The sequence below is a fragment of the Mytilus galloprovincialis genome, chromosome 9 (assembly GCF_965363235.1).
Source record: "Mytilus galloprovincialis chromosome 9, xbMytGall1.hap1.1, whole genome shotgun sequence".
NCBI classification, from domain to species: domain Eukaryota; kingdom Metazoa; phylum Mollusca; class Bivalvia; order Mytilida; family Mytilidae; genus Mytilus; species Mytilus galloprovincialis.
In genome coordinates this window covers 88,013,285-88,034,916 of record NC_134846.1, presented here as the reverse complement: position 1 = coordinate 88,034,916, position 21,632 = coordinate 88,013,285, and the positions used below count along the sequence as shown (strand labels likewise).

The window sequence follows — 21,632 nt, the reverse complement described above, 5'->3', positions numbered from 1 at the left end:
GAAAAATAAATGGTTATTATTTTTATACATAGAGCATACGTTTTGTGTTTTAACTATTTAAAATCTAAGCTTTATACGGAGAAATCTAACACAAAAGTATCTCAATCATTTAACCGTTTTAATACGCAGTTTAAAGTGTAAATTATACACATTACTGTTCTATTTTTAGAGAATAGCAATAATACATAAATGTACAGTTTCTTACCAAAATAGCAACATAATTTCAAGATTAAATCATCACATTGTCACATGATTATATAATCTGTACCAAATTGACAGTTTGTGGTGAGTTATCATCACAACTAATCACTATAGCAAATGAACACTTTATCATAATATATACCTATAACCTAGTATCATGATTTCAATCCGACCCCACTTACGGACGCGTTGAATATATAATGCATGCCACTCATTAATAGCCAATCAGACGTTAAAATTACCTTCATTTCCCCCATAATCATTCCGGAAACAGCCACGAAGCAGCCATTAGATAGTATTTATAACCAATGAAATAACAGAAATACCGTTAACAGATTTACCCGAACCTGACGTTTAGCCTCTGACTAATCAGACCGTATAATCACCATGGTGATACGGTAACAACAGTAGTATACTGCTGTTCGAAACTCATAAATCGATAGAAAAAAAAACAAATCCAGGTTACAAACTAAAACTGAGGGAAACGCATTAAATATAAGAGGAAAACAACGACACAACATTAAAATGTAAAACACACAGAAACGAAATAAGCATTAGACAAAATCCGATGAGAATAACAAATATAACATTAAAACTATATGAATTTGTACGACTTTGCCCCCCGCAGAGCTATAGAAAAACAGTACATTAACGGGTGTTACACGGACTCTTTTTAGACGATACACGGACTCTTTTTAGTTGTTACACGGACACTTTTTATGAATAGAATCACTCGTGCATGATCAGTGAGTTCATGGGCACTTTATCTTTCAATTAGATTTGAACTTTTTGGTTCACCGACTTATTTCCCGTCTTTTTATTGAACAACATCAATATCTTTTTTTTCAAACATTTCCAGTTAATTACTATTCACATCAGTACACTAAGGGATTAGACATTTAACTTCAATAGTGGGGGGTATTTTCTCCTAAAATAGATATTTTGGTCCCAAATTATATGAGAAAAAAATTATTATGGTCAAGCAGATGACAAATTAATGTTTTGAATGATTTCCAAATACCGTTAATAGTGCTCATTGGCGGATCCGGGGGTTGGAACCCCCCTTTTTTGTTGGCCGATCAATGCATTTGAATGGGGACATATAGTTGGAACCCCCCTTTTTAAAATGACTGGATCCGCCCCTGGTGCTAATTTAAACAAAAACATTTGGGTGATGGCGTTGAAAAGTAAATAGTTAATATACTCAAAAAAGAACATACCGCCCCCTTTATGAAGCAAAATATTCGGTCAATAAATGTTTTCTTAAATATATGGACATGAATAGTATTTTGGACAATGCTGAAAGTAAAGAAAGGATGATACTGACGTGAACATTTCAATAAAAAATAAGACAGGAAATAAATAAATAAAAATCAAATCTAATACCAAAAGATAAAATACCTATCAACTCACCAATGCACGATTGATCCTATAAACAAAAAGTGTTCATGTAATACACGTCCAAATAAGCAGCAAATCTAGAAGAAAATCATTCAACTTGTCATCAATTTTGGGCGGTAAGCTGCGATTGGATCATATGGTAACACGTGTTTAATCCCGATCAACACTTGCAGATCTAGAGACGAGCATGAATTAAAAAAAAAATCAAAGTATATTCCAGAATATAAATAATATTAAGACAAAATCCATTTTTTTCATAAATATTTCATTCACTAATGAAGTAGGAAATTCATTCTTTTGATACCTTTATATTGTTATCGGATTTACATCAGTGGCGGATCCATGTCTAAATCAAGAACAAAACAGGGGGGGGGGGTCCAACTTTATGTCCCCATTTAAATTTTAAATGCATTGATCTTCAAAAAAAAAGGGTTGTTCCAACCCGCGGGACCCCCACCACTTCATATTAAATTCATGTATTTGGCAACAAACGCGCGATTTTTACGATTTTTTTAAGGGGAAATGGCGGGATTTAATGGCTCATCCTGCATTTTTTCATCAAATATAAAGATCACAGCCTGTGTATTTTAAAATGAATTAGCCCCCCTCCCCCTCCCCGCTTTCCGTTTTATTCATAAAAATCAAACATTATCTTACTTACCACTAAAATATTCCTTAATATATTACTTTTTTACGAAGTTGCATTTTAAAAAGTCTTAAATGTGTACAACATTTATATTTTACTTGAAATGGTTCTTTTTTTTTTATCAAATTATTAGATTCCTGATTTTTTTTCTTGAAAAAAAATCTCGGTTGAAGGGAAATGAAAAAAAAATGTGTTTATACTATAACTTACATTTACTGCTTTATGGCTATCAAAGATTCTCAAATGTTTAGTCTTGCTTAACGTATTATTACTTGAAACGTCGTACAAGTCAGATAAAAAACAAAAGTAACAAAAGAAACAGGCCGGTAACAACCAGCCGAATAGTTTTTCTGCACTTGTAGTCAGGTCAAGGTCCTCGGCTATCGCCTCGGACCTTGACCTGACTACTCGTGCAGAAAAACTATCCGGCAACGGTTGTTACCGGCCTGTTTCTTTGTTACCTTTGTATTTTATCTAATACGAATTTGGGATAGAAAAGTACCGTGACACGTTTTATGTCAATGCTCATTCACACTCAAATATAAGAGGAAACAAACGACACAACAGAAAAACAACGTTAAAATGTAACACACATAGAAACGAACTATAATATAGCAATGGCCATATTCCTGACTTTGTACAGGACATTTTTTACAGAAACAAATGGTGGGTCTCACCTGGTTTTGTGGCATGCCAAACCTTCCGCTTTAATGGCAATGTAAAATATAACATTAAAAATGACAACATAATATTACAGGACTACAATACAAATAAATTAGAGAATATATTAGACAAAGTAACACACGAATAATAGCTAACAAAAGGCACCAGGTAAAATTTAATACGCCAGAAGTGCAATTCGTCCACACAAGACTAGATAAAAAAAGTTTGAAAGCAAAAACACGTACAAAATTGAACAGTACTGAGGACCAAAAGTTCAAAAAAGTTGTGACCAATACGGCTTGGGTTTTCTGCTTAGGATAGGAACATCCTTATTATTTAGAATAATTTATACTTTTGCAAACAGTTAATATTATAAAATGACTATATAATAGATATAAATTTACGACGAGATGATTTCAACTTCACCATTTGGAACTCTTGGTTTAATAGCTTCCTTGTGAGCAGCAACTCTCTATCAAGAAAATCGCTGATGGGAAATGCAAGCACGGAAATATCGTATCAATTGGGAGATATATACCCCGTATGCAGACTCTATGCAGGTGCTGCTGGGATGTTGGTACTTTCACATTTGGAAAGCTGAAATTATCTCTTTTGTCGTAAAGTTTCGTTTTCAACCGACCCTCATTGTCAACTTCAACATGTAAGTCAATATATGAGGCCGACTTAACTGTATCTCTTGTATCCTTTATCGCTAGTTCGATGGGATTGATGCGTTCAACATAGTCACCAAATTTTGAATTATTTACTGATCTTATTTCTTACTTATTTACTATTTAAAGAACATCATCTGTATAGCGGAAAATAGAGATAAAGGATATTGCATACTTCTTATCTTTCTTCATAAGAAGTTCCTGTATGAAGTCAACCTCATAATAATAAATAAATGAGTCGGCAAGAAGAGAGGCATAATTGGTTCCCATTGGAATGCCGACAGTCTGTTGAAAAACACGTCCTCCGAACAAATATGTTGTCAACCAAGAAATCAAGCATCTTGATTATGTCAGTTTTAGAGAATTTTTGTTGTTTGAATCAGAGTGATCCTTCACAAAGTAGGATTTTTTCTTCCCTAAGACAAGATACTTGCATCTACGTTGGCCATTTATTTTTGTGAAACAAAGCAATACCAACTCTTTCACTTTGTCTTTTAGTTCTGAATGTGGAATACTTGTGTAATGTACACCACCCGTTAGTTTCCTGTCCTATACTGTGCACTTAAAAAATAAACAATCTTACCGTCAAACATGTACATAGACTTCGACAGTTACTATGTATATTACAGTTCCTCTGATTTATTAATAGTTAATAAAGATTTCCTGTATGTGCCTTTCCGTCTTATTTGTGTATTTAACGGATGTTATTATATGAACACAATATAGCTAAGAGGGTTATAGAGCAGATTGTTACCCCGAGAATATTTGAACGTATGTTACCTAGAAATTATTTTGTTCAATCCGTGTAAAATAATATTTTTATTGTGTCAAGAATGTTTAATAGAGGGACATTTCAATGCTAACAGTTTATTTGTTAAACTTTTTAAATGGAACTGTATATCAATCACGTCAACAATTATGTTTTAGAGTAGACTAAAAGAAACTTAACCAAACCGTGTCGCGGAAAAAAAAACAAGAAAAATAAAATATTACATCTCACTTCCAGTATGTTACACATTAAACAAGGTACAAAAATAATTTAGAAACTTATATTCCAGTAATGATTAGATATTTCTCCTTTTGCTTCGAAGTAAGTATACATATATTTTAAAACAAACTACATTTCGTTTTAAACTAATCCAATTAGCCATTTAACCGGAAAGCATGATTTGTCTTAGAAAATCATCTTTGTCTCTACAGGGACTCAAACCCGGGACCTCTCCGCAGTGAAAGAGGAAATACTGTGAAACTGTTTACTCACGTAGTGGTATTAACCATATGTGGATTCTTAAAAATTCAAAAGAACTTCTAGTCAATTTAAAATTTCGGTCTTTTTCTAAAATCAGTTCTATCAAAACTTTTGATTTTTCAACCCTGTATATCACCATTCCCGATGTGAAATTGAAAAATCGCCTTAAAGAAATAATCCACAATGCCTTTCAACATAAAAATGGTAGCATACGCTATAAATTTATTACTTTTGGGATTTCATAAGGCATATTTCGTTAATAGTGACAAACAAAAAGGTAAAACATGCTACACAGAAGAACAAGTAGTCAGTATGCTGGAGTTTCTTATCGACAACATATTTGTTGAGTTTGGAGGTAGACTTTTTCAACAAACTGTCGGCATTTCTATGGGAACAAACTGTGCGCCTGTTCTTTCCGATCTCTTCCCATTTTCTTATGAATCGGAGTTCCTTCAGACATTTGTCAAAAACAAGAGGATCAAAGAAGCCAGATTATTTAATTTCACTTTCAGATATATTGATGATGTTCTTTCCATAAACAATCAGAACTTTTCTGATTGGGTTGCATTAATATATCCCCCAGAACTAAAGATTAAAGAAACAACAGACACGGCTTCCTCCGCCTAATTTTTAGACTTATATCTCGAATTTGACTTACACAGTCATCTCAGTACCAGAATCTATGACAAACGAGACGATTTTAATTTTGAAATTATAAATTTCCCCCATCTTAGTAGCATTATACCAACTTCACCTGCATATGGGATATATATTTCCCAACTTATTCGATATACTCAGACTTTGTAAAACGTCATCAGTGTCTGAGTAGAAAGTTGATGAACCAGGAGTATGTCAAAGAACGTCTCGTCCTTTTTCTAAAAAAAGTTCATCGGAAGGTACCAAGACCTTGTTGATAAATATTCCGTATCAACTTCACAAATAATACACGATGGTCTTGATGTATAGATTCACCCCTAGTTTTTTGGTGGGGCTCGTGTTGTTTATTCTTTAGTTTTCTATGTTGTGTCGTGTGTGCTGTTGTTTGTTTTGTCTTTTTCATTTTTAGCCATGGCGTTGTCAGTTTGTTTTAGATTTATAAGTTTGACTGTCCCTTTGGTATCTTTCGTCCCTCTTTCTGCGTACTGATGTTGTTTATCATCTTAAAAACGTGTTTTATAGTTCTTTCATTTGTCTTTTTTCTATTATCAATATTACTTTTACTGTTGAATGGTTTTATGTGATATCCGTTTTACGTGGCTTGGTACTTGTACATCTCGTCAATGTGTTTGTGTTGTCTTTCATTTTTGGTGTCGTGCTTTGTATATGCAACTTTTTGTATTTCTTTGGTTCTTATAACGTGACTCTGTACTTTAAAAGATCCCGTCAGTTTGATATTGTTCTAGTTTATGTCATTATGATATATTTCTATTATGAATTACAAAATACGTTGAACCATAAACGTCAAAATCATTCAACCGCGTAGTGGAATTAAACCATCATTGAAAACTGTACCAAAAACGATCGGGTAAAGATAAACAGCAAAAAAACTGAAATTCTACTGATTAACAAGAAGAATAAAGATATAAATCTCCAACTTTTTAATGAAAAATAGATGAAAGGCAAAACATCAAACATTTAGGTATTGAAAGACGAGAGAAAAATAGTCCAAATATAGAGAATAGAATCTTTGCTGCAAGAGCTACACTGTATTCACTATTAGGTGCAGGATAACATGGAATAAATGGTATAGATCCACTATTATCGTATAAACTATGGCGGACATACGTTATACAAAGAATGCTCTATGAAATTTGAAATTCTCAACATTACTAAAACTGATATCCAAAAATTAGAAGCTTTTCAGAAAAAGACAGTTAAACAAATTCTATCTTTACCACAAAGGACTGCTGATGCTGCTATCTATATCTTGCTCGGAGCAAAATTTATTGAGCAACTCATACATAAAGCTGTCATTTCCCTATTTCTAAGAATATCAAAAGATCCCAACTCAATTGAGTGTAAAATTGGAATTCGACAGCTAGCAACAAAAGGTGATAAATCAAATAGTTGGTACATAAACGTGGACAATATACTCAAATCCTATGATCTTCCATCCGCACATGAGATTATACTAAATCCAGAGAAAAATTCGAAACGATTGACTCACGACGTCTTAGACAAAACCTGGAAAAATAGATGGACCGAAATTGCTAGAAGCAAAACAACACTCAAATACATGGAAGTAAACAATTGGAACTTTAAAAAAACAAAACTTCTGTTGGAGCAGTGTCAGAGATCATAAAAGAGATGTTAGCAAAGGGATAATAAAATCCAGGATACTTACAGGAACTTACAAAACCCAAAGTATTACCAACCGATTTGACGAAACAAAATCTGTAGAATCTGCAAATTGTGCATGGTAGAACCTGAGGATTATAAACACTTCCTAGTCAAGTATGAAAGTCTGAATTGTGTTAGAAAAATTCATCACAATAGACTAAAATCCCTACTGGAAGATAATCATATCCCTTATTGTAGTATAATTAGTTCCGATGAGGACCTTCTCGAATTCTTGGTTGACTGTTCTAGGAACAACCTCATAACTGTGTCTCAGCAGAGACTTGATATAGGCATTGCATGCTAAAAGAGCCAAACTTTTGGAAAAGAAATGAACAATCAATTAGAGTTCGGTGCTTAACTTGCAAATGGCTGTCAGTCGTGGGAATGTAACATGTAACAAGTATTATACTACTTATGTGTATATACTTAATTAAATACTAAGTGATATAACAAAGTACTTGGTAGTTTAAATCATAATTAGTGCATATGAATATTAATTGCCCCTGAAAATAATCCTGTAGACCCAAAATTGTGTTGACAAACTCTACTGTTTTATTTAAAACTAATTTTTATAGTTTATTTTTATCTTTTACCATTTTAGATTTTAAGTACATATACAGGAAACCACACTAGTGCATAAAATTTACCCATTACTAATACGGATATGTAATTCATTTCACTTTCCTTTTACTAAGAGAAATTTAAACAACGGACAAGTTAGTATTTTTATCCATTTTAAAAATGTATAGTGTACATACAAGTTCCTGTTTTTAACTATTTTTTAGTTTTATCCTATTCTAACTCTGTTACTATTATTTTTAAATTTTAACTAGTACATAATTTTTTTTTAATTTTAACTAGTACATAAATTTAAAAAAAAACGCATTTTTTTGTTAATCTTATCTAAGTTTGTAGATAGATGTTTTTGTGCTCTGTTAAATTGTTCCTTTTAAAATTGTTATACGATGATGACTGATAGTGGAATAACTATTTGTGGTTTCTTATAAATTCTATATATAACTTTTGGACTATTTTCAATCTCGGTCTGTTTCTGAAGTTTGTTCTTACATACTTTTGATTTTTTAACCCTGTATGCTAACTTTGCCTATGCAAATTTTAAAATTGTTTGTATGCACATTGAACGACAAATTTATGTGACGTATAAAATTTTCTGACGTCAGACACACAAATCAATGAATGTATTTGTAGATAGAGGTTTGTGTGTTCTGTTAAATTGTTCCTTTTAAAATTGTTATACGATGATGACTGATGTACCCATATTTTGACTATTTTATTTATTGTGTCTGTTTAATTAATGCATCAATGTAAATATAACGGAATTTGATGAGACTGTCATTAAAGTGAGAGTGTTAGCGCTATAAAACCAGGTTTAATCCACCATTTTCTACATTTGAAAATGCCTGTACAAAGTCAGGAATGTGACAGTTCTTTTCCATTCGTTTTTTATGCGTTTTGTTTGTCATGTGATTATGGACTTTCTGAATTGATTTTTCTCAAAGTTCAGTATTTTTGTGATTTTACTTTTTACTAGGCAGTACGTTACCCGACTTACCTAAATAAGAACTTATCAGTCAGTTAACACTCTGACTTGTTACACATAGGTCCCAAGTTCGAGTCCCGGTGGAGACAAAGATGATTTTGTATGAGGAATCATGCTCTCCTGTTACATTGGCACCCAACGTGGCTTGGCTAGAGGATTTATTTATCAAAATACTTTGATTTTTTTTTTTCGGTCTCTTACAAGACGAGGAAAACAATAAATACACAATTGTCGCTGGAAACAATACAAACATGATGTTAACGCAATAATATCATCATCGCGACGATATTAGCAATATGAACTATATAAACACAAAGGAAAATACTCAGGCTTCTAAATAAGAACAAATAGATGGCCTAACTTTATAACAGGAATAGGAATTCTACATTTCCATTCGTATTCGTTGTTTTCAATTATTTCCAATTATATCTATAAAATATTTCATGTATCGCACACATGTTGTTTGGTACTACTTTTGAACAGAATCTCAAATAAGATAAAGTGTCAAAAATTGAAACCTGAGCAGCATAAAAAGGCAACAGTATATATACCGCTGTTCATACTAGGTTGATTCGTCTACATTACACTTTATAATGTGTGGACAGTGCTTTTTACTGTTATATTTTACATTGAATATTGTTATTGCTACTACATTCACCTATAACACGTTTTATACTGCAACTAGTTGTGTTTATTTTCTAAATATAGTAGCACAGCTATATTTTGTGCAATGTCAATTTCATCATGAATCACTTTTCCCACAATCAGGGGTTCCTTAAAGGATGAAAATAAGTTTGAAATTAATTTTACAGTTTAAATAGCTATCAATGTATTAATTTAAGTTGTAGTGTTAAAAACAATATTAGGTTAGTGAATCTCGGTGAAATCTCGCCCTTCCCCAGTTATGCAGCCTCATACACAAAAGTTTATATTTTTCTGACATTGACCTAATATTGGATATATGTAAAAGTTAAATTTTAAATTGGTTTTTTTAAACATAAACGCTAAATCTAACTAAGCGTCGGTTACTATTATGATTATCATCTTTATTGGTAAATTATGTACTGATGCATACAACATAAGGCTACTTAATGATTTGTCAAATATATAAAGATCATTGCAGAAAAAATAATTTGAATCCTAAAGAGTCCAAGTTGAAGTTTATCTATAAAGGTAAGTCTTCACATTAATTATATGTAAGTGTGTATCTGTGTACATGATAAGGCAGAATAGCATTATTGTTGTCATCAATTCGTCTATACATTAAACGGATCATACTCAATATATTGCACAATTTTAACCCTCTACTCGTGTATCTTCTCAAAGTGGAGGATGAACGATCTGATGTTTGATATTAGGACTGTAAAAGCATCGTCTTTACCTCAATTGTAGTTTTTAATTTAGCTATTTTGTCATTAAGCATGTTCATTTTATTGAAATTGTTTATAAATTGTATATGGATGACATTGTCAATCTTCTACATAGATATAGGAAGTTTACATGTTAATCATATTTGGAGGAAATCAACCAGTATAATACCCTTATTCAGTCATTACGCTAGATTGATCACCCCAAGGTTTTGGTGGGCTCGCATTGCTTATTCTTAAGTTTATTATGTTGTGTCATGGGTACTGTTGTTTGTCTTTTTCATTTTTAGCCATGACGTTGTCAGTTTATGTTCGATTTATGAGTTTGACTGTCCCTCTGGTATCTTTCGTCCCTCTTTTAAGCTAGAACTGATACGACTGATACCAATCTAAATAGTTTACTATATATATTGGTGGAGTTCGTGTTGTTTAGTATTTAGTTTTCTATGTTGTGTTTTCTGTACTATTATTGTCTGTTTTTGTCTTTTTTATATTTAGCCATGGCGTTGTCAGTTTATTTTCTATCTATGAGTATGACTGTCCATCTGGTATCTTGTGCCCCTCCTTTACTAAAACGACACATTATATGCGCTAAATCAAGATGTTGAGCATTTGGTATATGTGCTATATAATGATTACTATTGCTTTTATTCTATATGAAGATTTACAATGTTTATTATTTTATTATTTTGTAACCGTGATGACGAATAATTTAGTTACAATTTTTATGCACCAAGTTATCATTCATTCTGATAATAAATATCATTCGGTGATGAACGAAGCCAAGATATATGAGCCAAAACAAAAATAAAAAAAATGAAGAATTTATAACAATTTTCGACCAAATCAAACTAAAAAGTATACTAGTATGGCGTTCATTATCACTGAACTAGTATATATTTGTTTAGGGGCCAGCTGAAGGACGACTCCAGGTGCCGGAATTTCTCGTAGCATTGAGTCCTATTGATGACCTTCTGCTGTTGTCTGCTCTATAGTCGGGTTGTTGTCTCTTTGGCACATTCCCCATTTCCATTCTCAATTTTACTAGTATTCAAAGCCTGGGAATCATTTCCTCTATTTTTTACACCAGTAAAGACACTTTGATTGTAAACAGTTTGTGCATACATTTTTAAATATCATTATATCATTATTTTGGTGCATTTACAAATTAAAATTGAAGTAATAACATATGTTTCAGATTTTTTTTTTAATTTTATGCGTTTGTAAAGATCGACTAATTGAGTATCACAAACGAATTAACACGTGCTTAAGAAAGAAATATTACTTTGAAAACGAATGTTATTAATCAAGTCAGTACAAAAGCACTGATCACTGAGCTGATGAGCCCAACAGACGGAAGATTTAAGCTACCATGTATATAAGTTTTTGACTAAAGACAAAGTACAGTGTTATGTCTTGTATTTGGATGAATCGTTGTCTTTAGTTTTTTGTATAGTTTTTGTTTGATTTGTTGTCCTTACACTACAAACTACTCAGAGTCTGAATTGACCAGTTGTTGGCTAGACCAGTAAAATCGAGCACACATTTTACTCGTCTGTACTTAACTGTACTTAAGTGTACTCGACTAGGTCTCGACTTTACTTAATTAGTCTGATTCAGTACTTGATAATCTTTGTGTAGTCTGAAAAAAGTCTTGACCAAGGCTCTACTTGTCTCGACCTGTCTGACTAGTTTCGACCTGTCTCGACTAGTGTCGACTCAGTCTCAACCAGTCTTGACCTGTCTCGACTAGTCTTGACCTTCAAATTTAGTTTTGACTGGTGTAAATCAGCCCATCTAACTAAAGTCGAGACTAGTCGAGACAGGTCGAGCCTTGGTCAAGACAGGTCGAGACAGGTAGAGCCTTGGTCAAGATCATTTCAGACTACACAAAGATCATCAAGTACTGAATCAGACTAATTAAGTAAAGTCGAGACCTAGTCGAGTACACTTAAGTACAATTAAGTACAGTCGAGTAAAATGTGTGCTCGAACTTACTGGTCGAGCACAAAAACTGGTCAATTCAGACTCTGAGCAGTTTGTAGTGTTTGTGTTCTATTTAGTGTTTGGTTGAATCGTTATTCTATGTTTTTCTAAGTAGGGAAAGTCTTTGTGGATTTGTTTTTTTTTTTTTTACATTTAGTGCTTGACAATATTTTGTATTACGAAAAAACAATATGTACTTAAACTTTTTACTGGATTACTTGTCCAATTGCTAGTTATTCAGTTCGATTTCGATAGAGTTAAATTTCGTTGATATAATATTTTATGTATTAACGATTTCAATAACATTATTGGGAGGTTCTCCCATATGGTAACAATATAGTTAAAAGTCCAAAAGAAAAACAATCATCAAAGATATTATGTATTGAAAAGTTTGTTCTTTTGATATATACTTTTCATCACAAAGAAAAATGAAGAAATCAAAGAATTATACACAAGAGAGGTCATAATTAACCAGATAAAGATTAAATAATAACATACGACAAAGCAGACACGAAATATTAGTAGTTTTAGTCATTATCATTTGCCTAAGAAAAGTAATTTTAGATTAGTCTTGATACAAATAATGGATGGAACATTTGCTCATGTTGAAGTTATCAGATGCTTGGCATTCCATATACTGATCTGCTATGAATCTAGGTCAGATGCTCATCGTCCCATATACTGATCTGCTATGAATCTAGGTCAGATGCTCATCATTGTGTAAACTGATCTGCTATGAATCTAGGTCAGTTAAATTAAAAACTTATATCACTGGTACATTAAATCTTCCATCTGTTGGAATTATCAGCTTAGTAATCAGTGCTTTTGTACTGACTTGATAAATAACATTCGTTTTCAAAGTATTTTTCTTTTTAAGCAAGTTTAATTCTTTTGGGATTCTCAGTTAGTGCATGATTTATAATTTATTTTGAATGGCATTTTTATGACTTAGAAACATCAGTTAATTTAAATTCCAAACATGTTGTCAATAAGTCCCATGGGATCCGGGATATAGATATAGGTTGAACTTTAATTTATTTGCAAAATATTTCGACACTTTTAATGTTTGAGAAATAAGATTTTAAACATCATCAATATTATTGCCTGCCATAAGATTAAAGGGATAAAGAGTTAAACTTAACAAAATACTAATAAAAATGTTCTTTCAAAGATTTTGTCAACTAATTTGGCCTAATTGTCATAATTTCGCATGAATTGAATTGTACATGTTGTGTCAAGTTCTGACCTACAACACTTGCTCCAAAGCACCAAAGTATCTTTTACACACAGTAAAAGTATTACAATTATCATTTATATGTGTATCGATCACATCGGGCTTATTGTTAAGTTAATAAATCTAATGGAAGTAAAGTTTATATTTTTACATTGTTTTTCAATGAAAACAATTCAGTCGGAACCAATGAATTAGTCCGTCTAAGAGGCATAATTTGCTCCCAAAGATTTTTCATTTTGGAGCTGAAGATACTTTCTTTTTTTTTAAAACGTTTTAGACAAATATTTCACATTTGAACAAAATTTATCAATTTCAGTTTTGAGTTTTATATGTTACAGTTATTTTATAAAGTCCCACATTTTGTAAAGAATACCTCCAAACTTTGCTTCGTGCACTTTCTGGATTCATTGCTGCTTTTATTTTATCTTTTAATGTTATTTTTGGCTATAGTTTGAATGACCTTTCCATTCTTATCTCTCACAAATGAAATTTTAGAGTAATTCTACGGTGAATTAAACTTGATTTATATTCATAACAAGTTTTCCCATAAGATTTGTTGGACTCTTATATTGATTGATATTTTATTGAAATATTAAAATTACTACAAAATATATAATAAGTCATACTTAAAAATGACCTTTTTTTTTAGAGATAATTATTATAAATAAATTGAACGTGCTTCAAAAAGAATTATAACTTATCTTAAATTTGTTTTTATTAATGATGTCCGTACAAAAGAACTGAATACTGAGCTGATTATCCCACAAGAATAATTTTAAAAGTCACGATTATATACAACATTGCTGGGTTAGTTTTGTTATAAACTAACTAATCATAGATACTAGGATTGAAATTTAATATTTACGCTAGACGCACGTTTCGTCTACAAACGATTCATCAGTGACGCTCGAATCAAAAGTTTAAAAAGATCAAACAAAGTACGATGTTGAAGAGCATAGGGAACCAAAAGTTTCTAAAAGATTTGCCAAAGGTTAATTCTTAATGCAGACCGATTATCCTCATCGGCCCCTTTATTTAAAAAGCTTGGATGGATGACAGTAGAAAACAGAATCAAATACCACAAATATTTATTGCTATTTAAATGTATGCGGAAAGAAGCACCACAGTACCTATTTCAAAAGTTTCAACTTATATCTGTTAATAATCCTTACGCCTTAAGGGGTGTTACTCAAGGTAATTTGATAGTTCAAAAGCCAAAAACTGAACTGTTTAAAAAATCTTTTGCTTATTCTGGATCTGTTTTATGGAACGGACTACCATATGAAATGCGTAAAGTGCAAAACACTTATTCTTTTAAACAAATTATAAAACAATGCTTGAGACAGTCCAAATATTCAGTCTGAAATTATTGCAACTATTACTCTTAGAATGTATGATTTTAATGATTTGTATGTTATATCTATTTACTACATGCAATCTGTAACTGTTTTATATCTTTTAATCATGGTACATGTACATTGAACTATTATGTCTATACAATTGTGTTTATATGCTGTAAGTCTGCTTTTTATCTCACCTGGCCCAAAGGGCCAAGTGAGCTTTTCCCATCACTTGGCGTCCGCCGTCCGTCGTCCGTCGTCGTTAACTTTTACAAAAATCTTTTCCTCTGAAACTACTTGGCCAATGTAAACCAAACTTGGTCACAATCATCATTGGAGTATTAAGTTTAAAAATTGTGTCCGGGGACCCGGCCAACCAATCAAGATGGCCGCCATGGCTAAAAATAGAACATAGGGGTAAAATGCAGTTTTTGGCTTATAACTCAAAAACCAAAGCATTTAGAGCAAATCTAGCATGGGTAAAATTGTTCATCAGGTCAACATCTATTTGCCCATAAATTTTCAGATATATCGGACAACCCGTTGTAGGGTTGCTGCCCCTGAATTGGTAATTTTATGGAAATTTTACTGTTTTGGGTTATTATCTTGAATATTATTATAGACAGAGATAAACTGTAAACAGCAATAATGTTCAGCAAAGAAAGATTTACAAATAAGTCAACATGACCGAAATGGTCAGTTGACCCCTTTAGGAGTTATTGCACTTTATAGTCAATTTTTAACCATTTTTCGTAAATCTTAGTAATCTTTAACAAAAAATCTTCTCCTCTGAAACTTCTGGGTTAAATTAATCCAAACTTGGCCACAATCATTTTTGTGGAATTTGTTTAAAAAATGTGTCCAGTGACCCGGCCATCCAACCAAGATGGCCGCCATGGCTAAAAATAGAACATATGGGTAAAATGCAATTTTTGGCTTATAACTCAAAAACCAAAGCATTTAGAGCAAATCTGACTGGAGTAAAATTGTTTATCAGGTCAAGATCTATGTGCCCTTAAATTTTCAGATGAATCGGACAACCCGTTGTTGGGTTACTGCCCCTAAATTGGTAAGTTTAAGGAAATTTTGCTGTTTTTGGTTATTATCTTGAATACTATTATGGATAGAGATAACCTGTAAACAGCAATAATGTTCAGAAAAGTAAGATTTACAAATAAGTCAACATGACTGAAATGGTCAATTGACCTCTAATGAGTTATTGTCCTTTATAGTCAATTTTTAACAATTTTCATAAAATTTGTAAATTTTTACTAACATTTTCCACTGAAACTACATTGAAAGTTTATTATAGATAGAGATAATTGTAAGCAGCAAGAATGTTCAGTAAAGTAAGATGTACAAACACATCACCATCACCAAAACACAATTTTATCATGAATCTATCTGCTTCTTTTGTTTAATATTCACATATACCAAGGTGAGCGACACAGCCTCTTTAGAGCCTCTAGTTTCTCTTATTATTATTATTTCATTTTTTTTTAATTGTATAGTATACATGTACATGAGGGCCTCAGGGAAGATTAGTAATTGTAACTAACTGTGTTGAGCACTTTTCACTCTATTTTTATCTTGATATACTGTAAAATACATATGTTGAGCACTTTTCACTCTATTTTTATCTTGATATACTGTAAAATACATGTTGAGCACTTTTCACTCTATATTTATCTTGATATACTGTAAAATACATGTTGAGCACTTTTCACTCTATTTTTATCTTGATATATTGTAAAATACATGTTGAGCACTTTTCACTCTATTTTTATCTTGATATACTGTAAAATACATGTTGAGCACTTTTCACTCTATTTTTATCTTGATATACTGTAAAATACATGTTGAGCACTATTCACTCTATTTTTATCTTGATATACTGTAAAATACATTTTGAGCACTTTTCACTCTATTTTTATCTTGATATACTGTAAAATACATGTTGAGCACTTTTCACTCTATTTTTATCTTGGTATACTGTAAAATACATGTTGAGCACTTTTCACTCTATTTTCATCTTGATATACTGTAAAATACATATGTTGAGCACTTTTCACTCTATTTTTATCTTGATATACTGTAAAATACATTTTGAGCACTTTTCACTCTATTTTTATCTTGATATACTGTAAAATACATGTTGAGCACTTTTCACTCTATTTTTATCTTGATATACTGTAAAATACATGTTGAGCACTTTTCACTCTATTTTTATCTTGATATACTGTAAAATACATGTTGAGCACTTTTCACTCTATTTTTATCTTGGTATACTGTAAAATACATGTTGAGCACTTTTCACTCTATTTTTATCTTGATATACTGTAAAATACATATGTTGAGCACTTTTCACTCTATTTTTATCTTGATATACTGTAAAATACATTTTGAGCACTTTTCACTCTATTTTTATCTTGATATACTGTAAAATACATGTTGAGCACTTTTCACTCTATTTTTATCTTGGTATACTGTAAAATACATGTTGAGCACTTTTCACTCTATTTTTATCTTGATATACTGTAAAATACATATGTTGAGCACTTTTCACTCTATTTTTATCTTGATATACTGTAAAATACATTTCGAGCACTTTTCACTCTATATTTATCTTGATATACTGTAAAATACATGTTGAGCACTTTTCACTCTATTTTTATCTTGATATACTGTAAAATACATGTTGAGTACTTTTCACTCTATTTTTATCTTGATATACTGTAAAATACATGTTGAGCACTGTTCATTCTATTTTTATCTTGATATACTGTAAAATACATGTTGAGCACTTTTCACTAAAAGACACAAATTTGATAACAAAAAAAAATGTTTGAATGAAATTCGCGCACTACCTATCAATCTAAAACTCCTTAAACTGTTCATCAGATATCATAGCATCGTGCACTTTATATTTCTTAAAATACTTCAAAGACAATTTGATAACGCAATGTAAAAAAGTACAAGAAACATGTTTTTGTCTATCATAAGAGCAAACTAAACTAAGAAAGTCATCAAGCAGCTTTTTAGTCCTATCACGATGTGATTTTTTGACTGAGTATGAACTTGCATTATGGGTGATGCATTCCTAGCAGGGGACACCTATCGTGTCAAAACACCTAATTTTCCTTTCAGCTTCGTGGTAAATTGCAATTCACAAATACAAAAACAAAACGCAGTAAAATGTACACAATAATTTCCTACAAAGTTACATTTTGCAGTTAAACAAGTGTTATACAATTACTAGAATTTCCCCTCCCTACCATAGTAGAGAGACATTATATTTTCTGGTCTGTGCGTTCGTTCGTCCGTCCGTTCGTTCGTCCGTTTGTTCGTTCGTTCGTCTGTCTGTCCCGCTTCAGGTTAAAGTTTATGATCAAGGTAGTTTTAATGAAGTTGAAGTCCAATCAACTTGAAACTTAATACACATGTTGACCACATAATCTGCGCCTATTGAACTTTTGACGTCATACAACAATCCCTTTTCTATTGTTGCGTCAGATATTTTCTATTGTGACGTTAAATTTTTACAAAAACCTCTGTGATATCCAGAAATGGCGGACAAATAGCGATAATGTATACAGGTTAAACTGTTGTTTGGCCGATTCAATTCATAATTCCGAATAGTACGTCTGTAAGTATCTTCTGTGTTTTAGCGAATTCTGTAATTTAGTTCTTTTTTTATTTCGATATTACCACTATTTCTCCTATTAGTTCAACAGAAAAAAAGGACATTAACAAAAATGTATGTTTCTTTCGAAGGCAGATTGTGAGCGTAAATGAACGGTGACCCCATATTTTATTTCATTATTCTATAAAGTATAAGACAAAGTTCATTTATAGAAAAACATAGAGAAATCCTATTTTAAATTAAAAAAATCATTTAGACCCGCGAGCCCCCGTAATACACATGTTCCCAATGATATGATTTCTCTAATTTTAATTCCAAATTAGATCTTTTACACCAATTTCACGGTCCACTGAAAATGGAAAGTTATAGTCCGAGTGGGGCATCCGTGTACTTTGGACAAATTCTTGTTTAGCTCTAACATTTTACTTTAACAATTTCTATATCATTAACTCTTATCTTACCTAGGATGGCAAATACCTTTCTTATAAAGAAATGGACAAGACTGTACAGAACCTTTGACCTGAACAAAGACAATGTATTAACTATTGCCGATGCCATTTTGTTTTCGTAAGTATATTAATGGTAATCAAAACTCACATGCGATATCAAATTGTTTGTTAATGTAACGAAACAGTATTCAAACGCAACAAAAACATAGCAAATAAGCAAATGTTTGTCAATTTAGCTCGTTTAGGCTCTGCTACAAGCATTTTGTATCTTTCAAGAAGCCTGATTGCTTTCACTTTGCACTCTATTCTTGAAACAATTGTTGTTTTTCAGTCGGAAAAAACGATAAGCAATATTGTTTAAAATGATTTATCTATTAGTTGGAATGCCTGACTCAAGAACTTGAAATATATTTCATATATACCTTATTTTGTTTTTCAAAAGAGAAGATTGTCGAAGATACGTCCCTTTCTTTTTCAAATTAAAAAAAAATAAGCGATAAAAAAATGTTGGGTATTTCAAAACGATGTACAAGCGGGTCGTCAAGATGTTTGACTCAATATACTTTTATGTTCTAAACACCATGCCTCACACACAGTGAAATATTACAATCAAATAAAGGCAACTGTTCAAAACTCATAAATCCATGGACAAAAAACAAAATCGGGGTAGCAATTTAAAACTGAGGGAAACGCATTAAATATAAGAGGAACAACGACACAACATTAAAATGTAACACACACACACAGAAACGGACTTAGCATTAGACAATATCCTATGAGAATAACAAATATAAGTTATGATGAAATTTATTCAACCAGCGATGTAAATCAAATATGTATTTTTTTGTTTCAAATTCAAAATGTTGACTTCATAATCTTCGATTACGGTCACAAACTTAAAACAAAATATGCAATGAGAACAAAACTTTTGATTATTCTAAGTTTTTTACGCATCTATTTTCAGTTCCTCACAAAAGAAAAGTGTTTTCTACAAACATACTAAACGGGTCCATGCTACGTGCACCGATTTGTCAAATCCTCCTGTTGTGCATTTGTAACCTATCTGTATTATGCGCCATCCATATCCTTTTTTAAGTCAAAACTTTCATAATAGAGAATAAAACACAATTGCTTAATTTGGAGATAAGATTACTTCAGTCCCAGTACGTAAGAAATCAATGAGTTATGTTGTTTTGATATACGCCTTTTGTGCTTCTTTGTTAAATATTTGTTTGTTTTAATTGTGATTAAGGATTAAGATTATAACACAATGTTGACTGTTGTTTGTTTTGTTCACGCACCGTTGTCAATATAATGGAATTGCATGCGACTTTCATACAAGTGAGAGATTTAGCGCTATGACAATGCTAAGAAAATGCCTGTACCAAGTCAGGAATATGACAGATGTATTCCATTCGTTTGATGTGTTTGGGCTTTTGATTTTTCCATTTGATTAGGGACTTTTCGTTTTGAATTTTCTTCGGAGTTCAGTGTTTTTGTGATTTTACCTCTTTTTTTCAAAGATTTGTCGTTAAGGTGAACCTGGTATGACGCTGACTCTTATCAATACAACTTTTAAGAATTTTAGCTATTTGGAAAAGAGGGACGAAAGATACCAGAGGGACAGTCAAACTCATAAATTGACAATAAACTGACAACGCCATGGCTAAAAATGAAAAGGATAAACAGACAAACAATAGTACACATAACACAAGAAATCTGCGATGTTGACCAAAAAATCTGCACCCCTTGAACTTTTGTGTCATACAACAATTCCTTTTCTATTGTGGCGTCAGATATTTTCTATTGTGACGTTGAAATTTTACAGGAACCTCTCTGATATCCAGCAATGGCGGACAAATAGAGTTAATTTGTCTTGTTTAACGGTTGTTTGGCGGATTCAAGTTAGTATTCTTAATAGCACTTCTGTATTTATCTTCTCTGTTACGAGTATACCCTTATTAACAAATCCTTAAGTGTGTAATAATATACTTAAGTAACATATACACCGTGAAATAAAACGACATATTGGATAGAGGCCTTAACCGATATTGGTTTATATGATTATATATTGTTGTTACCTTTATTGCTTTGGTTGTTTCAGTGATAGATTTATTGAAAGCAACAACATGAAGGGCGAACAAGCTGCAGACTATAAGAAAAAATATTTAGAGTGGTTTAGAGGGTTTTTCCTGAAAGGAGAAGAGAAGATGACAGAAGAAGGTTTCGTCAATAAGATGAGAGAGGCATATAACAGAGATGGTAAAGAATTTGAGAAAACTGTAAGACACCATATGTCTATATTGGTATCGATTACAGATGTAAACAAAGATAATTCAATTTCCAGAGAGGAGTTTGGAGATGCACTAAAGGCAATGGGACTAGTCTCCTTCGATAACAAATATTTTGATGCATATCCGCAAGTAAAACCTGGTTTTATAGAAGCTAATCTTTTTCTGCAAAGTTGGGTTGAGTATTGCTGTAACAGCAACGAAAGTAATGTCAGTCAATTAGAGAAAGCTCGTCTGTATGGATTTAGAATTATTGATTCTATTTAAGGATTAAGTATCTGCAACTCAATCATATGGTATTAGAACATTGTATCACTTGAATTTCTATAGAACTTTAATAAACTTTTTAACTGTAAGTTTTTGTCATACTGCCAAGGCGTTGCCCCTCCTTTATTTCAGTTACAAGAAAATCAAACTCAATCGTAAATAACTGTTACCCAAAATAAACAAAACCGATGTTCATGGCCCGGGTTTGTTCAAAATAATTTCAGTATTAAAACTACGAAAATCCATGGATGTATGGTTATTATTGATTTGTATGATCGATGGTTTAAAACTGAGATTTTATTTGTGTATTTCAACATATTTAA

General features: G+C 31.9%; 1 protein-coding gene across 4 annotated transcripts; it reads left to right on the top strand.

Annotated features, from left to right (window-relative positions):
* The first annotated feature begins 4,253 nt into the window (after positions 1 to 4,253).
* On the top strand, positions 4,254 to 21,398 carry LOC143046282 (sarcoplasmic calcium-binding protein-like). Of its 4 annotated transcripts, none has more exons than XM_076219372.1 (4): positions 4,275 to 4,353; positions 9,856 to 9,905; positions 18,768 to 18,869; positions 20,856 to 21,398. In XM_076219372.1, exons 3-4 carry the CDS (start codon positions 18,769 to 18,771, stop codon positions 21,307 to 21,309), a joined length of 555 nt encoding a protein of 184 aa, XP_076075487.1. In that variant the 5' UTR covers positions 4,275 to 4,353; positions 9,856 to 9,905; position 18,768; the 3' UTR covers positions 21,310 to 21,398. The 4 variants fall into 4 exon arrangements, with proteins under 4 accessions (XP_076075489.1, XP_076075487.1, XP_076075488.1 ...); XM_076219371.1 differs by lacking the exon at positions 4,275 to 4,353 and adding an exon at positions 7,846 to 7,889 and having other exon boundaries at positions 9,840 to 9,905; XM_076219374.1 differs by lacking the exon at positions 9,856 to 9,905 and having other exon boundaries at positions 4,254 to 4,353.
* The last annotated feature ends 234 nt before the right edge of the window (positions 21,399 to 21,632 follow it).